At 46.6% G+C, this 22806-nt stretch overlaps 1 protein-coding gene across 5 annotated transcripts in view; it reads left to right on the top strand.

Annotated features, from left to right (window-relative positions):
• The first annotated feature begins 225 nt into the window (after positions 1-225).
• LOC128099304 (solute carrier family 23 member 1-like) overlaps positions 226-22806 on the top strand; it is a 33365-nt gene continuing 10784 nt past the window's right edge. Inside the window, exons 1-4 of one of the 5 annotated variants that reach the window (XM_052721164.1) lie at positions 226-364; positions 2102-2259; positions 19857-20016; positions 22332-22513. In XM_052721164.1, the coding sequence (XP_052577124.1) occupies positions 19909-20016; positions 22332-22513 (290 nt within the window). In that variant the 5' untranslated portion in view covers positions 226-364; positions 2102-2259; positions 19857-19908. Of the gene's footprint in view, positions 365-449; positions 594-684; positions 2260-19856; positions 20017-21080; positions 22218-22331; positions 22514-22806 lie in introns of those variants that run through there. The other 4 variants (XM_052721159.1, XM_052721160.1, XM_052721161.1 and 1 more) reach the window with 4 other exon arrangements.

Genomic DNA, 22806 nt, shown 5'->3' with positions numbered 1-22806 from the left:
CACAGTCCAAGACTTAAGAGTCTTTAACACAGATGCCTGATGTAGGGGACAAGGTGACACTGTTCTTTTTTCTCTGTCTCTGTATTGCCCAGCTGACTAGCCCCGCTGATGCCTGTCCTAGACCTCTTGTGTCTGGAACGGTGTCCCACCACGCAGCTGAAGTCAGGAAGTCTAGTTATTTCCTCCTGGAGGGCTCACACATGGTCTTTTCTTGTCTCCGCAGAGGGGCGACGATGTGCTCAGCCCCCACACTCAAGGACAAGGCAAGAAGCAGGATAGGCAGAAGGACCCTAGCAGCAGTCATCTAGCCTATGGCATCCTGGACAGACCACCATGGTATCTCTGCATCTTCTTGGGGATCCAGGTAAGATGACCCAGCCAGCAGTGGGTCCAAGGAAGTTCTGTATCAACCAACCACCGATCTAATTAGTCAGCATCAATCTCAGCAGCTGCCGTAGCTTCCGCATCAATCCCGGATCTCTCCCTCAGCGTGTGAGGATGGGTGTTGGCTTTTAGAAAAAGATGCTGAACCCTTCTGAAGTGACTCACCAGAGTGGGGGCAACTGGCTTGGTTGAAGGTCCACTTCACTTAGGTGAGGCCCCTGAGAAGGCAGAGCGGCACCAGCTAAGCACCTTCCGCAGAGGCGGCTCCGTCAGCAGTATCTCTCTCTCTCTCTGTTTCAGTTTTCATGGTCTGCTACTCCAGGATCAAGAGGATTATTGGATAACAGGAAGGAGTTAGCCCTGATAAGTGCTGTTCATCACTGTTACTAGACAGTCAGTGAGAAAGGAAACCCAGGTGGATTCTAGGCCTGGAGAATGCTGTGGCTTCTATTAGCCTAACTAGTGTGCAGGCCAAAGAAGCGTGTGTAAGATGCTATCGAGGATGGGGTGTGGGGGCTGTAGCTTAGACGTTCTATATTTGCCTGATATGTGAGGCCCTGTGTTCAGTACACAGTCTCAGCAAAAAAGGGTTGTAAAGGATTAAACTTGTGCTATTTTCCAAGGGATCACGGGAGAAATGGGAGATCATAAGAATGTGCCTTGAAATACTCATGCTTTCTTTCCTAAAAACTCTGTTGCCTTCCTTGGGAGCAGCCAAGCCATCTTTGGTCATCATTGGTTCGTACAAGCTGTCAGGGGGTTTAAAGTCTCCCCTGCTTCCCTACACCCCCACCCCATCTGTCCAAGAGCAGTGCTGGTCATGTTGTTTGGATTATTCCAGAACATTCATTGAGGGGATTAATCTGTGTCTAATCCATTGGTTGACGGGTCCCTTTCAGACATCGCTCAATGTGGTGACAAGAGCTGGGCCTGCCCCATAAAGAAGCCCTGGCAGTTGATTTCCTGCCCGCTACCCTCTTGTCCACCTATATGACTAGAAGATGTGGAGCCCTCGATCCCTTGGAGGAGGAGGAGAAGGAGGAGGAGGGGGAGGAGACATAGATACATACAAAGGGTCTAATTTGTGTGGGATTGGACCAACAGCCAAGACCCTTGGTATGACTCCAAACAGAACTAGCTGCAGCCCATGAGTGAGCAGTTCCCCAGACCCCATCAGACTGGCCGTTCTGAGACCAGAGTGTGTGAAATAGTGGCTCCTTCCTGTACCGTATTAATTGCTATCTGTCTCCTGTTTGTCTATAACCTACATCCATCCAATTTATCCCCTTGGTAGCTGAGGCTGCATGCTATGACTTCTAACCTGTTCTGAACTCTGGGTCTGTTCTGTCCTGACAGGTGGAACTCAATGAGCTTTTGGCCAATAGCTCTAAGCTCACACTGGGGTCTTCCTTGCTCATAACCACCCTTGCTGTGATCTTATTCTTGGTCCTGTTTTATCCCCCTGAGCCTGTGTCCCTGTCTTAGTTTCTTTCTCAGGGCATCAGTTCCCAGTTCAATGGTCTTGTGCTGGGTCTCAGCTTCTTAGGATAGAACTTCCTAATACATATTGCTCACTGTCAGTCTCTCAGGGACCAGTGGCAGAGTTTTCACTCCTGGCTTTGGGAGAGCTTCCCTGGGGAGGATGCACTTCTGCCTTGGAGGATGAAGATGCAGATGGCAGTGTCCCCATGCCCACCTCCTTCTGCTCTGTCCACAGCACTTCCTCACAGCCCTGGGGGGCCTTGTGGCTGTGCCGCTCATTCTGGCCAAGGACCTGTGCCTGCAGCATGACCCCCTGACCCAAAGCTACCTCATCAGCACCATTTTCTTCGTCTCGGGCATCTGCACCCTCCTGCAAGTGTTTCTGGGGGTCAGGTAGGTGAAATTGCTCTCCATGGATTTTGAGTTCTATTTGCCATGGTATCAGTGGGGTCTGCTTGGATGCTGCTGGGATGAACAGGAAGCTGGTTGGAGGGAGGAGTAAGTGATGAACCAGGATGCTTGGTTGAAGGTAACAAAATTCCATATTAACTTAGGGGGAAAATATGTTCTTTCCTCGCTTAGAAGCTAAGAGAAATGCAGGGGACATGATGAACCACAGACTCAAATGCTACAGGGATCCTCTCTCTCTCTCTCTCTCTCTCTCTCTCTCTCTCTCTCTCTCTCTCTCTCTCTCTCATGTGTGTTTATGTGCATGTTCATTTGATTCTACATGAATGTCCTGATGAACATGCATATATATGTATGTGTGGTGGAGCGGGGTGGTCCAAGAACAACTTCAGGTGTTGTTTCTTGGTAGCCATTTATTGTATGTTTTGAGACAGGGTCTCTCAGTGGCCTGGATCCCTCTAAGCAGGCTAGCCTGGCTGGCCATCAGGCCCCAGGGATCCACTTGTCTTTGCCTCTCAGTGCTGGGATTACAAGTGTGTCTCACTGCACCCAGACTTTTTTTTATGGGAGGGGCTGAATTCAGGTCTTTATGCTTGTATAAGAAACATACTTTGGACTGAGCCGTCTCCTCAGCCCTTGCAGCTCTCTCTCTCGAGGGTGCCCCCCCCTCACATCAGGTCTGCCCCTAGAGGCCCTTGATAAGAATAAGCCCCTGAAGACTCAGACACTCCATGAGTAGATGTTAGAAAATGTTAAATCAGGCAGGCAAACTGAGCTGAACCATGAACCCATCATCCTATTTGGAAGGCCCGAGTTGAGCTTAGATTTCTTCCACTCTGCAGCTCAGCATGGAACCAGGCAGTGCAGCGGCCAGCCTCCAGCCCACGGCCTTCCTCCTTCTCTTCCTACCTCAGCCTTTGGTCCAGATTGCAAGTGGTCTCCCATGAGTGAACGTGGACACTCTGGCTTGGACATCCAGGTTCCACATGGCAAGAACAGAGTCCCCCAACAGCTACCCCTGGCCATCTTAGGCCCAGGGCTCACGTTTCTCACTGTTAGCTTTCACAGGCAGGACTGGGAAAGTGAGGCAGACTCAGGAAGAGGCATAGGACCATTTGAGCAGAGGATCTGGGGAGACCTGGGGTGATGTGATGTAACTGGACTGAGTCTAAACGTGGTATTTTGGGCTATGAGTGGAGGCTGGGATCTGCGGCTTAAGTACCATGATGAGTCTGAAACCTGGAGAACCAGGAACACAGAGATGTTGATGGGCATCCCAGCCTAAGGGGAGAAAAAGATCAAATTCACCCTTCCATTGTCTTTTGTGCTGTGTAGATTTTCCATGGATGAGTTGACACCGTCCTGGTGAGGGGCAATGTCTTTGCTCTGTCTGCTGATCCATTACCAAGTTTTTCCAGAAACACTCTCACAGATACACTCTGGCTGACTATCTGGGCATCCCTAACCCAGTTAAATTGACACATTAAATTAGTTAATAGAAATCCCTAAGGCTCAGGAAACTTTATAAATGAGGGTCCTGAAAGTCTGTGTGATCTGGAAGATATAAAGGACTGTGAGATCACATTCTCTAGATTCAACACAACCATTACACTCTCAAACTTACACTAACTGATGTTTCCTGAACCATTTATACAAGACCGGCCCTGTCAACACGAGGTCATGGATGGCAGGAGAGCTCACAGGGCTTTGCCTTTTCCTGCTGAACTGTTGATGATTGATAGCTCCTGGGAGAGAGTAGTCATTGTTGTCAGTTGTCTATCCACTGCAGAGTCCACTGGGTTCCAACGGACAGCTCCAAACATAGATAGACAGCCCTCGTTAAACTCAAAATGAATCAACGTGACTGTTCACAGGAAAGTGTGTGTGTGGGGTCTCAACTCTCACAATGTGGAGAGGGGCAGGGGCTGCAAGTCGCTCCCTGGGAATTCCTCTCTGAGGAACCTCTTGACCTTTCTGTACACTTCCTTCCTGCTTTTGACATTTTCTTAGCACCTAGTCCTGAGAACAGATAGCCAGTTTCGAACGGCCTGGCGCGGCTATAGTTTTTGGTGTCATCTTTAGGAAAAAGCACAGGAAATTATGAATGTAAAATTATGTAGGCATGAGAATATATATAGAGAAAAAAGTAATCAATAACAGCAAATCACAAATTTTATATATTTATTCATTATTATTTTTTGTGTGTACATGCAGGGGTGTGTGTGTGTGTGTGTGTGTGTGTGTGTGTGTCCATGAGCACGCATGCACAAGTTAGAAGAGGATGCCGTGTCTTTTGTCCGCCTGAGGTTTTGAGACAGGGTCTCTTTCTGAACACAAAGCTCACCATTTTGGCTAGGCTCACTGACTGGCATTCCCAGGATCTGTCTGTTTCTGTTCCTTCATCGTTGGGGTTACTACCGAGGGGGATGGGATTGCTGCCCACATCTTGACAATGCGGTGAAGGTGGGTGACTTCCCAGTCCCCCACCACAAAGCCAGGACTAGAACAGCCACAAGTGTCCATGCTCGGGGCTCTTCCACAATTACAATGGATGATGTTTCAGGTTTGGGATGAGTTCCCATTTTCTCTCTTTCCTCTTCGTGAGTTAGCATTTCCCTCAAAAGTATAATGAAGAAGCAAAAATGTACCAAGTTGATTGTAGTCAACACTTCAGGCCCCTGGATCCGGACTCCCGCCCCTTTCAGGGTTGGCCCTGGGTCTAAGAAGCTGCAGCAGCCACATGCCAGAGACCTGATGTCCCCTGGCTGCATAGGAGCCCCCACTCCTACCCCTACAACTGCCCCATGGAGTTATAAACATGAGGCCCTTGTGATTGGGGCAGTCCACTCCCCTGAACATCTGATGCTGTTCATTTTTAAGGATACTTTGGAACTGTGCCTCCTTTTAAACTTTATATTTTGTCAATTTCATAAATGCATATATTGTATTTTGATCATTTTCACGCCTACCACCCTCTCCTGCCCTCCTACCAGTCTTCCTGATACACTCACTACTCCTAGCTAGTCTCCTCTTACATTTTCATTTCCCTTTTTTCTCCTTTTTTTTCTTCTCTTTTTGGTTTCATCTATTTATTTATTCATTTTTTTTTGTTTTTACATCCCAACCAAAGTTTCTTCTCCCTCTCCCTCCCCCACCTCCCCTCCTACCTTTTTCTTCTTTCTTTTCTTGTGACCCAATGAGTTGTGTCAGGGCTACTTACAGAAGCACACGTGAGGTTATTGACAGCAGCATGGGCACCTTGTCAGTGGCTCCACCACTGAAGAAAACATGTCCCTCTCCCCCAGCAACCATTAGTTACCAACAGCTCCTCCAGGAGCGGTTGGGGCCTTGTGAGTCCCGCCCCATCCATAGCGGAATGTGGACAGGACCAGTCCCGGGCAGGTAACTCTTGCTACTGCGAGTTCATGGGTACCACGGCTGCGTCATGACTAGAAGGCATGCTCCAAAGGTCCCCTCTGGTCTCGACCTCTTACAGTTCTGCCTCTCTCCCCCATGATGTTCCCTGGTCCTTGAAGTGAGTGATGCAGATGTTCCATTTAGGGCTGAGCACTCTAAGAGTTCCTGAGTCTCAGCATTTTGACCAGTCATGAGTCTCTGCAGCCACCCCTCACCCACCGTGAAAAGAAGCTTCTCTGACAAAAGCTGAGGGCATCCCTAATCTATGGGCATACATATAAACATTTGGAAGGCAGTTTGATGGGTGCATCACATCCATTTGATGCCATGAGTTATAATCATGGAGAAGCGTAAGGTTCAAATTCTAGTCCTGACTTTGAGCTGTGGGAACGTGGAAAGTCACTTACCTTCACTAACTCTGGAATGTTCTTCTCTGTACAATGAAATAATTGATTTGACAATCTCCCAAAGTCTCTTTCATTTCTAATATTATGACAGTAGAGTGAGCGCCCTTCAGCTGGTTACAGGAATGAGTGAACCTGCCATCAAGGTGTTCTTTAAGCCCCACAAGCTAATCAGGAGTCAGGGGTCAAGGAATTCAAGGAATTCACACCCCAGGGAAATGAAATGAAGAAGTAGAACATGCTGACATCGTTAGGCTATGTGGGAGTAGACAAGCCGAGCTTGGTCCCACCCATGGAAACGGGCTTCCCGCTCAGGTCCTAATGAGTAACTGTCCGGGAATTGCAGGCTGTGATAATGAGTTTAGGAGTGAGTCAAAGGCCAGGTAAATTCAGTTAGTCCACTGGTCAGTGATGACACAGTGCTTTTCTGCACGACACACACAAATGCTGGTGATGCAGTTCAGAAGAACAAGGCAAACCCAGGTACATAACGGCAAAAGAATCCCAAGGGTCCATACCTGCTGCACCTGGCCTGAGAGCCGTGACGGACTCTCCCAGTGTGGGGCTGGTGACTGTAACCATTGACAGCCCTCGCAGCATCTGGGGCGTGACTCTGGGGCTCTGTGTCCCCCTTGACTATCTGGTCTCTTCGGAAACTCACCGAGGTTGTAAAATGAGACAAAACGATTCATTTCAAAACAAGACATTGCATTTCCGGGGTAATCTCTGGAGAAAGTAAAAGGTTGTCTGTGCGTCACTTCAGAGTTAACCCTGTCTCTGGCCCTAGCTGTAATTTTAACTGGGGGATTTCTTCTGTAGGGGTTTCAGGCAATCTCTCTCTCTCTCTCTCTCTCTCTCTCTCTCTCTCTCTCTCTCTCTCTCTCTCTCATCTTGGAACGCCACAAATGGAATAAGCGTTCCTGTGCCTGAGTGCTTTAGACACCTCATGCCCTCATGCCCCAGCAGAACTCCATCTTCCCTGCCTTGTCTCAGCTCTGTCCCCGTCCTTGGTTCTGTTACCCAGTTGTTAGGATCAGACCCTGGCAGCCCTGGCTCAGCCACCCATCCTCAGTAGGTCAATTAGACAGACATAAAACTGAAAAACATAAAGGGTATTTATTCAATGTGACCACACAGGGAAAAGGAAGAGCCCCAGGGGCCCAACATCAGGTTGAAGTTAAAACAGAAGCAAGAGGTGCAAATAACAAAGCCTGCCTGGACAAGGTGTGGTTCCGCCCCTCACTGACCCATCTTCGGCTCAGCTCCAATCTCTCCCGCAAGGTGGTCTGGCAAATTGTCAGAGCTATGTGAACTCTCTTTCTAGAAGATGAGTTCTTCCCCTGGCTGGTACCAAGGCATCAATCAGCCCTTTCCTTCTCCCAGCATGAGGCTCCGGGGCAAATTCCAACTTCTTGGGGTCCACTGATTCAATAGTTTGATATCCCAGGGGAGGGGTACAAGCGTCTCTAGAATATCTTCATTCCTGCTGTCACCAGATCTCTGGCGGGAGCAGGGGCAGTGCTAACCTTAGAGGCTAGAAGGGCAAGCTTGGGATTGGTCAGATGAGGAGGCAGGAGGGGCTGGTGTACACAGGGAGGTCAGCTGAGTCTGAGCTGGTTAGCCTTTGTCTGTTTGGGGTGGGGGTGGGGGACACAGGGTTGCAGGTAGCCCAGGATGACCTCAAATTTATTAAACAGTCACGACTGGCTTTGGACTCAGTGGAAGTGGAGACAAGGAGAATCAGGAGTTCAAAGCCGTCAATGACCATTTAATAAATGCGAGGTCAGCAGACTAGCTCTGGTTTGAGGCTCTGGCCTGAGATTCCTTTGTGACTATACCTGCTGTTCACCTCTGTCCCTCACGAGCATCATGAGAGCTCATCAGTCGAGGAGGAACAGGGTCAGGCATCCTTGCCTTTAGAGCAGAGCAGAAGGGACGGGGGTGGGATGTCAGAACAAAGCCTCCAACCCATTGCCAACATGGAGTGCTGGGGATACACATAGGATAGTGGCTAGGGATGGTTTATGTTGTTTGTTTTTTAAAAGAAGGCTTGATACATTGCCCAAGCTGACCTGGAACCACAGTCCTCCTGCCTCGGACTCCTAGGTGCGGGGGTTACTGGTTTGTACCACCATGGCTGACTACATCTGTTTTAAAGAAGACAAATAGGCTTCCCCTTCCATGTGGGCGGTTTTCCTCTTCTGTTCTTCTAGGCACAGGAAGATGCTCTCACGCTTCTTAGCTGGTTGTTTAGGTATTTGCCTCAAGTCTCTAAATGATTCCACTTTAGGCATTGCTGATTGATGTGCCAATGTGACTAGGATTTGATTTTCTCTTCCCTTGCCCTACCATACGCAAGCATGCTTTCCATGCTCCTACCTTCCCATCTGGCCATCAGAGATCAGTCTTCAGTGACTGCACTGTAATGATATTTGGAGCTGGCTCACATAGTGAGTTTCCTACCCAGACTTTGGTTTTAATATACTTCATTTACTGTGTACTTGTTTCTAGTTAAATTTTAAACACTTAGCTGGTTGTCTAAACCTCTTCTTAAAAATCCCACTCCCATTACATAGTCTATTAGCTTCATCTCTTCAGTCTTCTGGAACTCTCTGACATGCTCTGGGATAGTTTCCGTCAGTTCCTTGTGCTCATCTGTCTTCCTGAGATGCCCCCTTGTCCTCCCCAGGAAATGCACTTTATGTCAGTTTTCTGGTAGATCCTGTTTCCACACTTACTTCTCCTTCTTCTGATACATAGTCCTGTAAGCATCTTGGGAGATAACGTGTGGGAAGTAAACTTTGTAAAAATATTGTAATTCTGTTCTCACCCTCGATCGATATTTTGGCTGGGTATAGAAATTTTGGTGAGAAATAATTTTCTTTTAGACTTTTGAAAACAGTATATTATCTTCTAGCATGCCACATGATTTTGAGAATCCCAAAGTGTTGGCTAGCATCCCTCCACTCCTACCCTTGGAACCTGGAAGGAATCCAACTCTGAGGTTCTGTAGCCTTTGTGACTTTGTTTTATACCTTTAGTCCTGTTAATTTCTATTTATATTTCATGGCTCAAGTTTATTTTCATCCATTGTACTTTACATTAAATAATATGTTTCTACATATAAGTACTGGCCCATTAATTGCTCTGAATTTCTTTCTGAACTTTTATTATTTAAGTATTGGATTTCCATGGACTAAGCCTCTATTTTTTTTAATCTTTTAGTTCTTATTTATATGCCTATGTAGTTTTGTTGTTTGGAGGGAAGAAGTTCACCTTTATTTTCTTTTACTTTGGCTTTTCAAGACCAGGTTTCTCTTTGTATCCCTGGCTGTCTTGGAATTCACTCTGTAGACCAGGCTAGACTCAAACTCACAGAGATCCGCCTGCCTTTGCCTCTCAAGTGCTGGGATCAAAAGTATGTGCCACCACCACCCGGCACAGCTTTATCTTTAAAGCTTCTGTTAAGTTCATTTTTGCAATATTGTTTCAAGAGCTATTTTTGTTCTGAGTACAATATTTCTTTTTTATTCATACTCTTTTTGATTTATGATTGCAAAGTCTTTTAGGTATAAGTGGGAATGCTTTCTTTCCTTTTCTTTTAAGAAAGGGAACTTGTTAAAAAGCCAGAGATGACCTTGAACTCCTGAGGAGTAATATTTCAAAGTTTTTAAAAGTTACTTTTATTTGCCTCTTTTTCGTTTGTATTTTCTTGGTTGCTGATGATCCTTGTTCATCTGCTCATGTTTAGAACTACTGTTCTAAGAGGTTGACCAGATGTTCAACCTGAAGTGGGTCCTTGGCCTTCACTATAGCCCAACATGCATGCATTGTCATCACCCACCTGCAAGGACCATAATTCAAGTTGTTCTTAATTGTAGGTGGCACAGTGGGGCTGGGGGAGTCTCATTCTCAGCAGCTCTATACTTTTCATCCCATGCTGCTTTAATATTCAGAAAAAGATTTCATAGTCTCTTTCCTGGGGAGACAGGAACTGACCAGAAGAATTCTGGACTCTGAGTGGGATTGTGAACTGGGGGTGTTAGTGTTCCATGTGTACACACTGACCAGAGGCCCATGTCAGGATGGCCTCCCCCTGGCTCCCACATCCAGTTCTGCCTGCTGTCTACCCCCTCCCCCAGGGACCCTGTGCTTTGCTCTTTCCATATAATAGACCTCAAGCCTTCTGCCAAGACACCCACTGTCACAGCTCTGTGTTTATTCCCACATTGAGGACTGTTTCCCGAGACTTCTCGGAATACTACCATTTACCTCTTCCTGTGTGGGATCTCTTTCCCAGGGGCTGGCAGACCCGTTACTTCTCACCATCTGCTCTTCAGTTGCCAAACTTTAATGCAATTGTTTCCTACTCCATTCTCCTTATCCTTGGGACTTACACCCCTAAAATATATTTTAATGTCAGTTTAGTGGTTTCAAGAGGGGAATTTTATTCATAAATCAATGTTTTCATTAATTTTTACCAGAATTTTAATTTATATATATATATATATTATCTAAATATATTATGAGAATATTAAATTTTTGTCTCTATTAGTTATTATAAATATTTTGTGTATCTTTAATTTTAATGAAGACTTTTGTGCACTAAAGGTTTTATGTTTCTAGGGTTGAAAATGATCACTTTCCCCCTAAACACCAATTTTCTCAGCATTATTTATTGCATAATCATTCATCTCTCACAGAGAATGTGATTCTGTGCACCTTAGACTAAGCTCTTTTTTTGTTGTAATGATGAAATACATTTTTGTTTTATTTCTTTAAAATAAGCATACATTTTCATGTTTTCTGCTTACCTGTACATAGTATATATATTGGAAATTGTATAAAATGGACAAAGAAAACAGACCAATCAAAATTATACTAGCCAAATGACAACCACCCCTCACATTTTATGCCATAATCTTCCCAGTTTTTATAAACACATTGCTTTTAATAGATATATTATCCATTCATACTAATTTTTAATTTACATTTTATTTATTTATTTAGTGGGGGATGGGGAGGTGCTGCAGTGAATGTGTAGATATCAGGAGGACAATCTGTGGGGGTCAGTTCTTTCCTTCGTCATGTGAGTCCCAGGGATCCAACTCAGTTTATCAGGCTTGGCAGCCCTTAAATTCTTATGTGTCCTAGGCATTCTCTTTCTGAGCTGCCTGTGTTTCCAGGAGTCTTATATCTTCAACTAGAATCTCACTGCTTATTTTTATTTGTGTGCATGTGCTTGTGTGCGTGTGCATGTGTGTGTGTGTGTGTGTGTGTGTGTGTGTGTGTGAGAGAGAGAGAGAGAGAGAGAGAGAGAGAGAGAGAGAGAGAGAGAGAGAGAGAGAGAGATGTGACAGACTTTTCCTGGGGAGACATGAACAGATGTCTACTCATTCCCGATAGGGAACTGACAACAGACCAAAGTATGGATACCAAAGTCCAGCTTGGCGAGTCGATGAGTTTTATTGAGGTTACTTACAGGAATATGGGTGAGGAGTTACAGGAGCAGAAATGACTCAATGACAGCTATATCACCAAAGCTTACCCCCACATGGGTGACAGCTCACAAAGCCGGGAACCTGGCGCACACTTCACAGTCTGCAGATAGCCCAGTAGGTTAGAGTGTCCTTTCTGGTGCCTCAGTTGGTTTAAACCTCATCCTGGCAGCTGAGCTGGCTTCTGCTTATTCCAGACAGCTGTTCTGTCTCAGAGTCTGCTCTTTTCTCAGTCTCCTTTGCAGCTCGGCTCTGCTTACTTGGTAGGGAGGGTCTTAATGAATCCAGTCAGTTTCAGGGAGTTCTTGGAGCTACTGGTTGGTTTTTTGTTTTTAGTTGTTTACCCCCCTGATTAAGGAGCTCCCCAGTAGGATGGAATGTTGTAATTTCAGAGGAGGCTGTTGCACAACACTGAGGGAAACATGAAATGAAATTTATTTACTCACCACCAAGCTGGTCCTCAGTTATGTGGTGCATCCACATCCTTAGGGTTGTTCTTAGATGGGAATCTGCACATTCGGGGAAACACCGGGGGATGTTGTTGTAGTTGTGTGGTTCATTCCATGGAGCTGCATCTCAAGAGCTCTGCTGTTCCTGATGCCCATCATTTCAGAGACCCAAACAGCTGGGAACCCTGGAGCACACTACACAGCCTGCAGGCAGCTCAACAGGCTGGAGAGCATCCTTCTGGGTGACTCAGTTGGTCTGAGGGTCTTCCAAGCAGCTCAGCTGGTCTTTGTTTCTTCTGGGTGATTCAGCGGGTCTCTGCCTCTTCAAGCAGATGGGCTTCTGAAAGCCTTCTTTGCAGCTTGGCTTGTCTGAGCATGACTCTCAGCAGACTTTACTCTGTATGTGCACTTGGGAAGGGAAGATCCTAGTGTATCTGATCAGTTTCAGGCACTTCCTGAAGCTATTTTGAGTTATGTACTTTCTGTCCTAATGAACATCCTTGAAGTAGTTCACCTCCTCCTAGAACATACTGTTGTTTCACTCCCCTGTAAAGATCTTTTCTTAACTTTCCCTCCAAGACGTAAGGCTTTAATTTCAGAAGAAACTGCATAATAGTGTGTGTGTGTGTGTGTGTGTGTGTGTGTGTGTGTGTGTGTGTGTGTGTGTGTGGCGTATGTGCATGTGTTTCCTTGACCATACATGACTCAAACAGAAGTCAGAGGGAGGTGCCAGGTGTCTTCCTCTATCACTCTGCTTTGTCCCTTTGAGGCAGAGTCTCTTACTGAACCTGGAGGTCATGTTATTTTACCTAGAGTGGCAGCCAGTGAGTCTTTGCAGTCTCCCTGTCTCTGCTCCCCTCACTGAAGGAGTTGCAGGTGGGTGTGGGACAGTCCAGCTTTTTACATGTCTGCTGGAACCCAGACTCCTGTCCTCATGGGCATGCAGCAGACACTCTTAAAGACGGAGTCATCTCTCCATCCTGTCCCTCACTGTTTTAAAATTAGTAACTTGGTTGCATACTTTTATTTGGTTGGGTGTGTTTTTCTTCATCATGCTTTCCTTTAAAATTATTTCTAAAGTATTCTAGCTTTTTTTCATCATTCCAGAATTAGTTTTCAAAGCATTTTACGGAATAAAATAACAAACATCTTGGAATTTGGGTAGCATTTGCATTACATCAGTAGATTAACTGGAGATATCTGGCATCTTTGTAATGTTGGATTTTTCTTTTAAGGAACATGTTGTATATATGTCTCATCTATGCAAATTATCATTTGTTTTCCACTAGAACTTTATTTTTAAAAATTATTCCAAAGTCATTTAGGAGTGTGTCCTCTTCTATATTTTATGGGCACCCACACTATTGCACTTGCTTCCTACAGAAAATTCTTCTCTAAGTCTTCAGGAGACTTCCTTGCTGTAGGATTCTGCACAGGCCAAAGTCAGGCTGGGTTTTCTGTGTGCTCATCACTGACTGGGTGAGACTGAGTCACAGTGAGCGTGTGACAGGGAGGGTGCCCTTTGCTCCTCCTGTCTGGAACACTCGGGAACCGACAGTCACTTTTCTTTCCACGTAAACTTTCGGTTTCAGTTTTGGAAATAGCCCCTGAGCCCTGTGTGGGATGCTTAGCTTGTGTCCTGCCAGCTTCCCGGCCTGAAGCTGGCAGTCTCCTGTTCCAGCTATTTATTTCTCCCTCTCCTATAAAGTCACTGAGTTTATCGTTCCTTGGACAGTGTGATGGGACCAAAGATCCCCTTTATTTTTTATATTTAAAAAATTACATGTATTCCCTGGGGGGGGGGGGTGCCGCACACATCATGGTTCTGAGGACAGCTCGCAGGGGTCAGCCCTTTCTTTCCACCATGTGGGTCCCGGGGGTACGACTCAGGGTCACCAGGCTTGACAACAGGGGCCCTCCCTTGCCGCACCATCGTGCTGGCCCCGGCTCTCCCTTTCTTCATCACGGCAGCTTCCAGGATGCTCATCTTCTTTTATTAAATGACTGAGTGGCTCAGAATTCCAAAAGTCTCAGAGGGACCCCTCCCCTTCTTGTCTCACGAGTGAGACTCTCAACCCTGAAGAACACAGACTGAGTAGACCCTGGGGTGCTTCATCAGCATCGTCTGGAGTCTTATCATGACTTCTCGGATCCTCCCACAGATGTGTTGGCAGGTCGGGGCCTCAGGCTTCTGCAGGTTTTAACAGACCCGTATGTGATAGGCATATTGGTGATAGGGAATCAAAGAGACTGGCAGAGGGGGCAGGGAGGGAGGGAGGTAGAAGAGGAGGGAGGGAAGATGGTGGTCTCCTGACTTATTTCCCATGGAAGTGTGTCATTTTGGACTTAGGATATAGATCATCAATGAGGTCACCTGTGAAGTTGTAGTTTGGAGGATAAAGCACATGTCAGATGACCAGGGACCATCCTTATCAATGATGTAGTCACACTTGAACTTTGGTTTTTTACCTTAGGGTGCTGCCCAAAGTGTTTGTATTTTTCTGCATTCCTTGGGTGCACCGACACAATGTGGAAGAGACATATTTGGAGTGTTTACTCCCTCTCCAGGTTACCTCGAGAGCAGCCCGTCCCCCTTATTACCCCAGCTCTCCCCTGTCTCAACCCAAGCTTTGCCATCTTCTTTGAGATGGGCAGAGCCTGCCCTTCCTGTCATCACAAACACGTCCTTGTATTTCGTTTCCTCATACCTCCTCTCTCTGGATGGGAACAAGGAGAAACCACTGGGAACAATGTGAGGAAGAAGAAGAAGAAGAAGACCCTAGGTCTACATGAGTCACTGCAGGTGAGGTGCGGATGCAGCCTGAACACTAGCGGCAGGCCCTGGGCCCACCCAAGACCTGATTTGTTCCTCTCCCATGTGAAAATAACAGTCATGATTTATTTATTATTAGTCATTATTAACAGCATGTGCAATATGGTCTACAAACACATAATTTCCCCTGCACCACTTGAAGCGAGTGTGTTAGTCTTATTGTATAGAAAGGTAAACTTAAGTACAAAGAGATGAGGTGACTCAGTTGTTTTCCGTTGAATCTTGTTCCTAAGTGCCCCAGTCTGCTCTGGCTGCCATAGCAAAATACCACAGACCAAGCAGTTCAACCCTTGCCAGCACAGAACTCAAAGGGAAGAAGAGAATTTATTTTCGACCGAAATGGTCAATCATCCGTTGCCCAGGAATGAGAATTTCAGTTGCCCAGAATAACACTCTAATGTGGAAACGGCTTCATGAAGTTTTTATAGTTACACAACAAAAGAAAGTTGTTAGCCAAGGGGCTTTCAAACACGCTGGTGGAAACATCAGGTAGGCAGGGTGCAGAGAGGCCAGGAAGTCTCTGCTGTGGCTTCAGAGCCTTTCTGATGACATTCTTGACGTTTGGATGGTGACAGCTGGTGCTTTGATAAGTTGACACAGTCCCTAAAGTTTTACCTGACAGGCACAAGGATGCTGAGTGAGACACAGGGTGAGCAATGGGTGACTACTATGTAGTGTAAAGACAGCCCAAGATCATTTCTATCGGAACGTAGTACTGCACGTACTCACTCAATTTTATGATTGTTGCTGATTAGGGAATATGTGTGGAGGTCAGAGGACAACTTGGTGGAGTTACATCATCTGCCCCTCCACTTTCTGTGAGCTCCTGGGATCAAACTCGGGTTTTCAGGCTTACAAGATTGGGTAGCAATGCCTTTTCCTGCTGAACCATCTCCCCAGCCCTGACAACCAGGAGGTTTGAACCAGTTAATCAGTCTTAGAACATCTTTACATGTATGACTTTCCCGTCCCCTGGACACTTCAGTCCACCCAACAGAACCGTGCTTTTCTCATGGTTCTGGCCTGGACATCTGAGAACAGGGTGCATGCATTCTTCAGCTCTGGTGAGGCCCCTCTTCTGGCTTCCAGGTGGCATCTTTTCTGTTGGATTCCCATGTAGTGGAAAAGCTCTCATCTTGCCAATTCTCCTCATAAAGATACTAATCCTTTCTTGGGGGACCTCATCTGCATGACTTCATTTAAACCCCATTCCTTCCCCGAGGCCTCGTCTCTCGATACCATCAGATTGAGGCTAAGGATGGAACAAATTTAAATTAGGGGGAGTGCCAACGTTTGGTCTACGCAGTGAGTCATGTCAGCTTCCACAGAAGTAAGTCGTTGGGAAAGGCCGACAATGCTCACAGACCTTCCATCTTGGGAGCATCCGAAGCCGGGCGGGGTGGTGGTGGTGTCATATCTTCTAAGAGAAGGACTTGTTGGTCAAGGAAGCCCTGAATCTTCAGTGACTGGAAGGTCTCCACTGGATCAGTCTCCTGTCGGCACGATTTTCAACCTTGCTGCTGTAGCTCCCTTGGGTGAATCCTGAAGCCAGTGTAACTAGTTGTCTTTAGTCCTTTGCCTCATGGCTGTCTGTCATTAATAGGTGCCGGGACTTATTTATGATTCTTCCTCTCAAGGAGATGAGGGTCTCAAAAGAGGAATTGGGAGTTGGAGAGACGACTCAGCAGTTAAGAATGAATACTGTTCTTGCAGAGGTCCTGAGTTCAGTTCCCAACATATCAGTCAAGTCACAATTGCCTGTAACCCCAGTTCTAGGACACCTGACACCATTTTCTGGCCTCCATGGGCGCTGCACTCGTGGACGTATACCCTCACACAGGCACACATACATATAGATATTTTTTAAAAGAGAATCAAATATATGGATAAATAATTGCAGGCTGTGTAGTAAGCATAATACTGTGATATTTTAAGGGATGCTGTAGCAAGAGAAGAACATAGTTGACTTTGCTTAGGAACACAGAGGGTATGGCACTTGAGCACTTGAGCAATGGTAGGGGGCTGGGAATGTCGCTCAACTGGTGAAGTGCCTGGATAGCATTCTGGGAGCCCTCGGTTCAGTCCCTAGGTGCATACCTGTAACTCTAACACTGAAAAGCGTACTTATATTCATGTTTCTGGCATGGTAGATGCCATGGTGAGTATGGCAGGATACTCACAAACCTGCCCCCTCAGCATCCTGTATTCCAAAGGCACAAGGGAACAGAAACTGATAGAGGAAATTTAATTTATTTACACATTGGCCAACCCAGGGAGAGGGTTTTCTTCCCGTCACGCAAAGATTAGAACATATGTTGATTTAGCTATAAGACAGGTTAACTAGCCCTTTGAGGGATGGAGGCTAAACCCTGGATTGTCGCCATTATCTCTTCTAGAGACAAGTTTTTATTCAAATTCAGGTGAGGAAATAAATGGGATCTTAAATATCTTCCATTCTTTAAAATGTTTATTTTTGGGGCTGGAGAGATGGCTCAGTGGTTAAGGACACTAGCTGCTCTTCCAGAGGACCTGGGTTCAATTCTCAGCACCCATATGGCAGCTCACAACTGTCTGTAACTCCAGCTCCAGAGGACCCAACACCCTTACACAGACAGAAGCACATCAGAAGTTAGCCTACAAACACCAGCACTGTCCTCAGAGTAGGTAGACACTACAGGCAATGTGAGCCACCCTACATGGGTGTGGGAACTAAATTTGGGTCCTCTGGAAGAGTAGCAGGTGCCTGTAACCACTGAGCTATCTTTCTAGCCCAGAAAAGACTTTTTAAAAATTAAAACTAGGGCCAGCAAAATGGCTCAGTGGCTAAAGGCACTTGCCTACCAAGCCTGATGACCCGAGTTTGGTCCCCAGGACCCACAGGGTAGAAGGAGAGAGTCACTTCTGCTCTTGTTAACTGGCCACCACACACATGGGTGCACACACACAAACAAATAAAATGTGAAAAAGTAAATTCACCATTCTTCAGCAAGAATCATTAGACAATATCAGAATTCTGCAATGAGTTTATAGGTAGTAAAAACAGCCATAAAATTACACCAACGAAGGCATATCTTCAACGGCCCAATGAAATACCCAGCGGACATTTGTGCAAGCTTTATGACACATCTACAAAATGAGAAGAAACCAAAACGGTCTTTTAAAGTGTCCGCAGGTTTTTGGTGGTGGCGGTTTCAGCACTGGAAGGATTCCTGCTCTCCTGGGTCCTGGTGATAATGAAATGGCCGGAACCCAGGGACCCACTGCCATGGTGTGGTTTCTAACCGTAATTAGAGTGTTTATGAGGACCAGAGAGGGCAAGTTCTTATGAATCATCACTCTGCGGGGTCAGGGCTACATACACTCAGAGAACGGAAGCAAGAGAAGTGTGGGCTCCTCTTGGTCTGAAGGGATGAGTTACAAAACCCCAGTGGACACTTGGAACTGCACTTAATACTGAACTCTGAAATGATATGTTCTTTCCTATACATGTTTACCAGTGATGGAGTCTGATTTATGACTAGGCACAGTAGGTGATTAATATAATAAATATCCAGTGATAAAATAGAATTATGATAATAATTATGATGCCTTATCATGATAATGATCTCTTTTGAAAGACTTGAGACAAATATTACTGTTTTCAGAGTACATTTGACCACATGTAACTGAAACCATTGTAAACAAAACCGTGGATAAGGATGGATGACTGTCCAAGTGGGCGTTGCCTCTCCCTCCACTCAGTGAGCATTTGATGAATGGATCAGGTGTGCGAGATTATGGCTAATAATGAACTATGAGTTCTGTATCTTGTGCCATGTACGCTATGATTGCCCTCCACACAACAATGCGCACCATGCTGTCCCCTTCCTGTCCTGATGCTTAGCTTAGGATTCTAAAATGAAGGCAGTTACACACCTGCATTCACGCACATACATTAACACACCATCCATGTGTTTCAACCCTCTCTGCACCATTCCATCTATTTTACTTTGGAACTTCATGGCTAGATTTTTGAGTCTAGGCTTCAGCTGCATGTTGCCCTGCCCAAAGGTGAAGAGCCACAGTGGGTCTGTTTGCTTTGCAAGAATTGCGGAAACTGAGTTTGCTTTCCAGAACCCACATAAACAAACAAACAAAAACCATCAACTGTAATTCCAGAGTCAAGGAGACAGAGAGAGGTACATAGTGCCTAAGGAACCACACTCAGGATGGTCCTCTGGCTTCCGCACACACAGACATGTACCTGTGCCCCCCCCCACATCTGTACCTACCCCCACAAAAGTGCCCAGATTCAGTAGGTCACAGTGACAGCTGCATCCAAGTTGGGGGAGCCCTTTGTGCCCCCCAGATTCCAATGTTCAGGGATGATGAAGAGGTGGGTAAGCCTGGCCTGCTAGTGAGCGAGTTGTGGGGGCTGCCTACTGCATGGGTTTCTCTGCAGACTGACTAAGCCATGCTAGTTGTCACAGGCATCAGAGGGAGAAGCCTTCCAGGAGTCAGACAGGTCTGGAGGTCATACATCTACCTATTGTGATATGGAACTTGAGGGCAGAGGCCTAAGGTTGCCCTTGGCTCACAGGAGCACAGTGGAATCCAGCAACCTAGTTTTGAGGCTGCACACATCTCACCAGTGTGGGGATGATGTGTTGGGGGCCTGAGATGGAGAACTGCATGGTGTGACCTGTGCTGGGGTTAGCAGGGGATGCTCTGGGCCTGGGGTGGAGAGATACTGTGTTCTCTAAGTCCCCTGCCGGCTTCACACGGTGCCTCAGAGCCTGAGCCCTCCTCCTGGTGTTACATCTTGTCCAAAGTCACAGAGGCTTCATGGCCTCTCCTCAGAACTCAGCAGAGTTCCTTGCAACTGAAGGAGCAGGGGCCATGTGTTGCCACTGAGCTAGGAATTGGGCTCAAAAGGCCCTTTGGGGCTTGCAACAGGGCAGTGTGGGAGGGTCTTGGTGGTGACATCCTTCCCCTCCTTCAGGCTGCCCATTCTTCAAGGAGGGACCTTTGCTTTTGTGGCACCCTCTCTGGCCATGCTCTCTCTTCCTGCCTGGAAATGCCCGGAGTGGACTCTCAATGCCAGCCAGGTCAACACCAGCTCTCCTGAATTCATTGAAGAGTGGCAGAAGAGGATCCGAGAGGTAACGGGAGAGGGGCTGCTGGGTTGATTCACTTCCTCATCATTATCCAACTCCCTGTAAGAAAGATGTTTTACTTAAGCCACTGACTCAGACAAAACAGACAAGGGGCCTGCCCTCAGGAAGCTGGCAGTCCAGTGATATGTGTGTGTGTGTGTGTGTGTGTGTGTGTGTGTGTGTGTGTGCACATGGTGGGAGGGAGAGAGAGAAACACTCCAGTAAGAAAATGAAAGCAAAACAGGTGACGGGCGGGAGAGGATTTGGAGTTGCCTGGATGGAGAGCACGGAGACAGAACATAGGTCTTCTTGAGAACACTCTTACATGCTCCACGGAGGCAGCATTCAAGAGACAGTCATATTTTCTTTAATGCATCGACTATTTATTTTTGTGTTTGTGACACGCAGGGAGCCCTAAAGCAGAGTCAGCAAACTGTGAGTCTTGGACCAAAGCCCATCTATGGCCTGATATATATATATTTGTGTTTGCCTGCCATGCATGTATGCATACCACATGCATGCAGTGACTTATAGGCCAGAAGAGGGCCTCAGATCCCCCAGAACTGGAGTTAAAGGTGGTTGTGAGCTACCATGTAGGTGCTAGGAACCAAATCTTGGTCTTCTACAAGAGCAGCAAGTGCTCCCTAACCATTGAACCATCTCTCCATCCTCTGCGGCCCATTCTTCTATTGCCATGGACTAAGAATGACTTTTCTATTTCAAAAAGGTTTTTTGGAAAAAAAATACAAGGCAGAAACCACACATGGCACTCACAATCTAAACATTTTCCTTCTTGGCCATCCACAGATAGAGTCTACAGACTCCTACTGTACAACACAGCTTAGGGCCGGGTTCTGGTGGCCCAGGGTCAAGGTGGCCCATCACTTTCCATTTCCCTAACATTGTCCTGAGGAGTCTCAGCACAGTGAGCCCCAAAACCAGGTCTGTCACATTATTAGATCCTTCCACTGGCCAAGGTTTTCCAGAGTGTTGACTAACAGAGAAAGCTCTTTCGTGCCAACCTCTTTGCTTCATTTGATGAGTGCCTGGTTGTCTTGTTCACTCTTGAGATGGAGTGGATCCCTGTGTCTACTGAACATCTGTCTCAGTTGCGGAAGCCCAAGATGGTCAGCACAGGTCCAGCCACAGATGAGAGCGGCCACAGGAAAGCTGACACACTAAGATTGAAGGAACTGTCAAAGAAAAGTGAACAGATTCTGTTTCTAAAGAAATGGGTGCAGAAAAGAGAGAGAGAGAGAGAGAGAGAGAGAGAGAGAGAGAGAGAGAGAGAGAGAGAGCGAGCCATGGGATCGGGTGTTCAAACACATGAGCCTGTACGGTATTTTCACATGTGAAACAAAACAGCCATGTATTCATTCACTTTGAGAAAGTTAACAGTAACTCTGTAAGAATAAATTTAGGGGATTGAAATGCATCTCAGTTGGTAGAGTGTTTGCTTTAGCACGCATGAAACCCTGGGTGTGAGCCTCCGCAGCCTGTAAACCAGAGGTAATGCCAACACCCTGGAGGTCGGGGCAGAGAATCAGAAATTCAAAGTCATCTTTAGCTACATAGTGAGTTCAAGGCTAGCCTGGACCCATGAGATCCTGTCTCAAAATAAAATAAAATATTTTTAAAGAGAAGAGATACCATCATCCTGTTAAAGCAAAAAAGGAGAGACAGACTCATGCAATCCACTAGATCAGGCGGCACAGAGCCAAATCCGGCCTCAACAGCCCACAAGCTAAGAATGGTTTTTTACGTTTTAAGTGCTAATTTTTAGAAACATAGAAGGATAAAATACCCTGGCACATCGAAATTATATGAAACTCCATTGTCACTGCCTGGAAATGAAGTTCTGATGGAACACGGCTTGCTTATGTGTTCTCGGCTGCCTGGAAACACTGCCACACTGCCCGTAGGGCCACGGAGCCTCAAATACTCTAACTGGCCGTTCGTGGGAAAAGGTGCCGAGCACTTGCCGCAGAAAGTGAAAGACAGAAAAACAGAGAAGCAGGATGCTGAGTGCTCTGCTGTTCTTGTGAGGCGTCTTCCTCCGCGCGGCGACTCCAGTCCACAAGTAATTGTGAAGACTATGTCCCCGAAGCGGCAGCTACATGAAAATGTCAGCTCCGGTCCCTTACATTCCTTTGGGTTCCCGTCTGGCCTCTGCACTGCCTGAGAAAGTTCTGCCGAGGTGTAATGAGGTAATAGCGGAGCCCATGGGCTGCTGCAGCCAGCCCTATGGGGTAGCCTGGTCCCCACTGAGTACTGCCCTATGGGGTAGCCTGGTCCCCACTGAGGCCCACACTTTCCTTCAGTTGCAGGGCGCTGTCATGGTGGCCTCCTGTGTCCAGATGCTGGTGGGTTTCTCCGGTCTCATTGGCTTTCTCATGCGCTACATCGGCCCCTTGACCATCGCCCCAACCATTTCTCTGGTGGCCCTGCCTCTCTTTGAATCTGCCGGCAATGACGCCGGTATCCACTGGGGGATTTCTGCCCTGTAAGTATTCTCTGAGAAAGGGAGGCCATCTCAGTCCTGTTTGGTAGAAGGTTACCCACGCAACACTTTTGGAATCCAGGATATTGGCTTATAAATACTTCCATGGGCATTGTCATATCTGTTTTTTTTTAAAAAATATTTATTTATCTATTTAATGTACATTGGTGTTTTGCCTGCATGTGTGTCTGTGTGAAGGTGTCCGGTCCCCTGGAACTAGAGTCACAGACAGTTGTGAGCTGCCACGTGGGTGCTGGGAATTGAACCTGAGTCCTCAGGAAGATCAGCCATCTCTC

This window comes from Peromyscus californicus, unplaced genomic scaffold (assembly GCF_007827085.1).
Source record: "Peromyscus californicus insignis strain IS unplaced genomic scaffold, ASM782708v3 Scaffold_6__1_contigs__length_162567912, whole genome shotgun sequence".
In the NCBI taxonomy this organism is placed as follows: Eukaryota; Metazoa; Chordata; class Mammalia; order Rodentia; family Cricetidae; genus Peromyscus; species Peromyscus californicus.
Note: the sequence above shows the minus strand (reverse complement) of the source record. Positions and strands in the feature narration are given on the sequence as shown.